At 37.5% G+C, this 6,394-nt stretch overlaps 1 protein-coding gene across 1 annotated transcript; it reads left to right on the forward strand.

The window, feature by feature from the left end:
• Positions 1-296: 296 nt before the first annotated feature.
• LOC110678163 lies at positions 297-1,564 on the forward strand. The gene is made up of 2 exons (XM_021850785.1): positions 297-1,214; positions 1,421-1,564. The coding sequence occupies exons 1-2, from the start codon at positions 297-299 to the stop codon at positions 1,562-1,564; spliced, it is 1,062 nt and encodes a 353-aa protein (XP_021706477.1).
• The last annotated feature ends 4,830 nt before the right edge of the window (positions 1,565-6,394 follow it).

Raw genomic sequence — 6,394 nt, forward strand, 5'->3', positions numbered from 1 at the left:
CTGCGCTTTTGGAAATGCCTGCAATAAAATCAATTCCCTTCAACTTCTTTAATTCAAAACCTTGTCGCTCGACGATCGGAATTTTAGCCAAAGCGCTTAATATTCCTTCATACGGCCAAGCAATCGCTTCTGATGTAGCAAAAATTGCCAAAATAATCCGAAACTTGGTTTCTGCTGAACTGCAAAACTTTTTCTGTTTGGAGTTTGACGGGGCCCAGCGACACAACAGAAAAATTTTTGGCATTAACGCTAGAATTTTGGTGAACGGGAAATTCAGGACACGAACTCTTTCTATGATGGAAATATCAACTCGGCAGACTGGTGAAAATTTGAAGACACGCATTGAAGAAGTGTTGGAACTTCACAACACTAATGTACTGCACGTTTACTCGTGTACAACCGACAACGGTAAAAACATGCTGAAATGCGTGTCTGAGCTAGATAAGTCTCAGCAGTTGGCACTTGAAACAGAGCTCACCAGTCGCGAGAGCGAACAGTCAGCGGAAACTGCACCAGAAGATTTTGATGATGACCCAGAGGAATGTAAGGAGGACGACGTTGCTAAGCTTGATAAGGAAGTGGATGAAATGTTGGAGGCAGTGGAGAACATTTTCCTCGAGGGGAATGAGTCGTGTATCGCAATGCTGAAATGTGCGGCACACACCATCAACCTGGTGGTAAAAGATGTTGTCAGCACGGAAGATGACATTCTAAAGAAAATCCGAAAAGTCGTCAAGGCATGTCGAAAAACAGAGTTTGCCCCATTTTTCGATCTGGCGAAGGCGCCACTTCCAAAAACAGATGTTGAAACTCGTTGGGGCTCCCTTTTCGACATGATCAACAGTTTTTTCAAACGTGAAGATTTTTACAAGGATTTGGGAGAAAAGTTTTCGGAGATACATCTCACAAATGAAGAATGGATCTACATTAAGGAGTTCGTGATGTCATTTGAGCCGTTAAACATTCTCACAAAAAATGTTCAAGCAGACAATCTTGTCTTGGGAGATGTTTACAAATTTTTGAAGATCTGCCAGTTGAAGCTAAAGCAAATTCCTCCAGAAAACCGATTTGCTAAAGCAATTGAAGAAGCTCTCAACACAAGGTCGAAACGCATGATGGACAACGATGCTTTTCGATCAGCTCTTCTGTTTGATCAACGCTGGTGCTTCATGGACTCACCCTATGTGACACCGGATGATAAACTGGCTGCTATTGTGAGTATATTTTCTGTATTTTTAGTTACCTGTGCAATTTCCAGTCCAAATAGAGTAACATTTATATTTTTGAGATTCTGCTTAGTTTCTTCAACATTGGATTTTATTTTTCTTCATTCAAAATTTATTTTTATATTATTAACTCACCCCAATATTTTTTTTTAAATATTTACTTAATCTTCTGAATTTGTTTTGTATTAATAAAGGAGCACATGCTGAAAGCTAGCAACATATCAAAATCGTTCAAACCGGCTCCCCTCGAAGAAATGAATCCCGATGCGACCCGCTTCAATCCATCTGTCTCCGCCGAAGACGATTTAGAGGCATTGCTGGAAGAAGAATGCAAATAAGCTTCGTCTTCCAAACTTGGACCAACGCAAGTGGACCTCAAGGTAAAGCTCCTTGAGCTTGCAAATGCAAAAAACCGTCTACCTGTGAACACGGATATTCTGAGATACTGGGAATCCCGCAGATTCGATGAGCCGCAGCTGTATGAGCTGGCCATGATAGCATTATCACCATCGGGATCCCAGGTCTCAGTAGAGAGATGTTTTTCTGGAATTAAGTTGTTATTGGATCAGCATCGGTTGCGAATGTCCGCAGATACATTGAATGATTTAATGACACTCCGCTTCAATCAAGATCTCATTCCAGCTGCCATGGAAAGTTTGCATCGAACCCTCAAGCCTGAACCATGAAATCTACATCCAATTTGTTGTTCATTTGTATTACTCTACTCTACATGCATATCGTTTTTAATTATTGAATTTGAATTGAAAGATTTAAAATAATGAAACATTTATTGAGGCATAGAGCAGACGAGAATCAAGTTCTCTAGCATTTATAAATAAAATCTGATTGCTGAAACTCAACTAAGCTTGTGTCTCTTATTGTCATCTTATCGAAAAATCAGCCTAGCATTGCTAAGGGAAGGTAATTCGGTCAAAACGAAAAAAAAAATGATTTATGAAATATTCAAGCGAAATTTAACTATTTTCGATGGTTTAAAATAATCACTGTTTCAGTACACCTTTGGGAAAACTGAATATTCTTTATGGCAATGAGGATAAGACTTTGAAGACAGTTTGGAGGAAAAAAGAAGAAAATTTATGTAAACTTGACAATAATTTACATACTTTTGGAACAAAAGTCTCGAATTTTCTGGTATAATCGTACTTTCAAGTGGGTTTATCATACTTCTGAAACATCTTAGATGTCTTTTCGTCTTGTTTGCATCGTATTTCATCAATATTTTTCAGCTGTCAATTCGCAATCATATTCTCAAAAATATGTTGTTTCATATGCATTGACCCAATGTCACTCCAACATCGGTCGCATTGTATAATCAGTACACGCGGCACGGATAATGTTCGCTGTAAATACACAGCACGAGTGTGGTGCTGCTGACGAAGGCTAAAAGTGCGCTGCTAAACCATCATCGTTTTCATCCTAATCCGCCACCATCTGTTTTGACTGCAGTGTGCACACACGAAAGCGAATGAGAAGCCATAGACAAGGTACAAAACGAAGTTTTGCGCTCAGGCTCAAGCCTGAGCTGTGAGCTTCAGCTGTGAGCTTGAGCCGCGCGCCGCGCGCGCTCGGGCTGCGCGCTTGAGCTGCCAGCCTGAGTTCATTCGCACCTCGTTCATGCTGTGTCTCCAAGTTTAGCTCTCTCGTCGAACATGGACATGAGAGACAGCTCGTGTTTAGGTTGAGCGCGCACTTCCCAAAATCGCACTCAAGCGCAGCGCCGCTCATGTTTTTGTGAAGACTGGCTGGAGGGAACGCTTTAAGGCTCACCCAAATCAAGGCGATATTTTACGGCGACAGCGACCAACAATCGCCGCGATTTCGCTATTGTATCGCTCCATGCACAGTTTTATGAGCGTGCCCAAACTACGGAGGCGTGATTATGCTGCTATTTTCGTCGCGTTGATCTAGATAGGTAGTATCATATAAGAGTGCTTGCAGCTGCACAACGACAGAATCACAGCGAATTGTCGTCGCTGTCGCTGAAAAAAAAATCACGTTGATTTGGGGGAGCCTTAATGATTGATGCCACCATGTTGAAGCCAATTACAGTAGCGTTTCGGTTTTATTACGCTTTGTTCGAAACATTTATCCGGATGTGTGGACATAGCATCTACGGGTGAACCAAATATCTTTTCATGTAGTTATAAGTCTTTGGCTTCGGCTCGCAGTATCGTAACTACAGAATCGATAGTGTTGCTCCTTCCAAATCTCCAGGAGCAGATAGAATTTATCCTGTTCTGCTCCAGAAGGGATTTGAGTTTATCAAACATATTTTGGAAAAGCTACTGAGCGGTTCCACAGAAAATGACGACTTTTTTTTCCCAATTTCATATTTATATTTTTTGATTTGGATGAAATTTTGCACATGCTTTCTTTATGCCCAAAAATTCCTTTTTGCATCATCGGCTCGCCATTTTGACTCTAGCCTTACTTTTGAGAAGCGCCTAAGAAAAAAATCCTTAATAATTTTCAAAAAATTATTACTTAGAAACGGTTTGTCCGATCAGTTTGGTGCCTTCCGCAAAGTTTTAAGTTATTGTTGGGACTATCTAGAAAAAAATATACACTGTAAAAAAAAAATGTTGTAATTTTTTTGTATATCGAAAATAAAGCTTAAAACTCAATTTTCTCAAAAATCGTATTTTTGATTTTTTTATTTTTTTATATGTTAAAGTAGACAAAACATGAAGTCTTTTGCACAGTAGGTCAAGATGGAGAAATCATGGACAAAAAAGTTATGATTTTTTGAAAAAAGGTGAATTTTTGAAAATGGTCATAATAAACTTTTTAAATATTTTAAAACTCAATTTTATGAAAGTACGCAAAATTACAACAAAAAAGGTATACGGAAAAATCAGGCCAAATTTTTTTTGTTATAAAGATACAGCGATTTTAATACAAAATTATGATATAATTTTCAATTTTCGGTCATTATAATATAACTTAGAAACGGTTTGTCCGATCAGTTTGGAGTCTTCCGCAAAGTTTTAGGTTATTGTTGGGACTATCTGGAAAAAAATATACACTGTAAAAAAATGTGTTGTAATTTTTTATATATCGAAAATGAAGCTTAAAAATCAATTTTCTCAAAAATCGTATTTTTGATTTATTTTTATTTTTTTTATGTTAAAATAGACAAAAAATGAAGTCTTTTGTACAGTAGGTCAAGATGGAGAAATCATGGACAAAAAAGACCTCGCAGGAGGTCTCAAATTTAGGGAAAACACATATAATTTGATCTTGAATCGAAAGAGGAAAGAAATTGTTTGGACCACCTTAATAAGCACCCTATTCGACCTGATGCAAAGTGCTCTTCAGATAGTCGACAGTTGGTGTCGCCAATATGGACTTTCGGTTAACCCGAATAAAACATATATTGTTCTTTTTATGGTAAGACGAAACCGTGATGGAATTCGACCTTTACGTCTTTTTGGCTCTGATATTAATGTGACTGATCAAGTAAAGTACCGTAAAATGGGGGGAAGTTGATCACTTTTGAGCGATTCTGCTCTGTAACTCTTAGTAGAATGCGTGTATTGTCATCCAAATATTTTTAAAACCTGTACTGGTTGGATGTTTATCGAATTATACATACAAAATTTTAACGAAATGTTCTCGTAATAACAAACAAATATTTAGAAATCAAAAATCGGAGTTTTTGATTCCGGGGTGAAGTTGATCAATAATTGTGATAGGTTTCCTTGAATATCGAAATATGCTTTTTACTAAATTTTGAGTCACTGAATATGAATCAAGTCTCAAAAATCTTCAAAAATCTTACGACTTGTTGATATATCGGTCAGTTTTAGATTAAAATGTTAAGAATTCCAGAATACACCACATTAAACGCCTAAAGGTATGCAATTTTCATTGAAATTAGTAACCCGCTCACAAAATATACAATTTTTTCTCGAAAAAAGATTATTTATTCACAATGCTAATTCAAAACTGGGTTCACAGAACATATCTGGAATGTAATAGATAGTTTATTTTAATGGTGTCTCCATATAGCCTTGACAATAATCGATTGTGTGGAGAAGAACCCTTCAACAGTTCATCAAACATTTCCTTAAAAATCAGTTTTTCCGTGGTATAATTATCTTCAATGTCAAATCGAATTTAGGAACATCAAGAGCAGCTGTCAGGTTATGCGATATCACAGAAAATGTGCTAATTGAAATCCAATTAAAGCTCTATTGATAGTTTATACATGTAGGTATGTGAATGATCAACTTCTCCCCACTGATCAACTACACCCCGAATTACGGTATATCGAAGTTCATTCTGAATTCCAAACTTTCATGGATACCTCACATTGATTGCAGAGTCTAAAAGTCTTCGGTCAATGCTGACGAAACTTTTTTTTTTTCAAACATACACCTACACGTTAATGCTTCCAGTGGACGATTTGCCCTTTGAAGGAAGCACCACACTAGACAACGGACTAGCATGCAACGCCCAGTGGCACAGTCGGATAACATTCCTCGCCGAAAGTTTTCCGGCCTGAAGCGGGAATCGAACCCACACTCCTTGACTCGATGCAGCTAAATGCTTGGTAACACTAACCGCACGGCCACGAAGCCCATAACCTTTGGTAAAACCTGGGGCTGCAAACCCAAGTATATCATTCTCTACGACACCCACGGCAGCGCTCGAGGCTCTTTTCGACGTTGTGCCACTACAGATACATCTTAAACAAGAAGCACTTTCTTGCTCTTACCGTTTATGGGTTCTGGATCTACTGGAGAAAAATCCGGTGAATCGTAGATCTACAAACACTTCGTTATTTCCACTTTTGGTGCATTGGGACAAAATTGTCCTTGCTCCAAGCGATCTTACAATTGCTTGTCACTTCTCGGGTAGAGGAGAATTGCAAAAGAATAACAAAACTTACCACTAAAATAGAATGTTTGAATAGCAAAATTTGTTCTTCGTTTGTTTGAAATAAGAGATAAAATAACAAAAACAATAACTAAGTTTATATGGCATACAAACTAAATAATATCATATTTGGCCACTGTAATAACAAAAAATAGCAAAAATATAGGCAACCGTAAATAACAGAATATGTTATTATTTAGATATTGATAACAAAATAATAACTAAATAAGATATTCACGAGTAGATCAAAATAATGGTAATTTTAG

This window comes from Aedes aegypti, chromosome 3 (assembly GCF_002204515.2).
Source record: "Aedes aegypti strain LVP_AGWG chromosome 3, AaegL5.0 Primary Assembly, whole genome shotgun sequence".
NCBI lineage: Eukaryota > Metazoa > Arthropoda > Insecta > Diptera > Culicidae > Aedes > Aedes aegypti.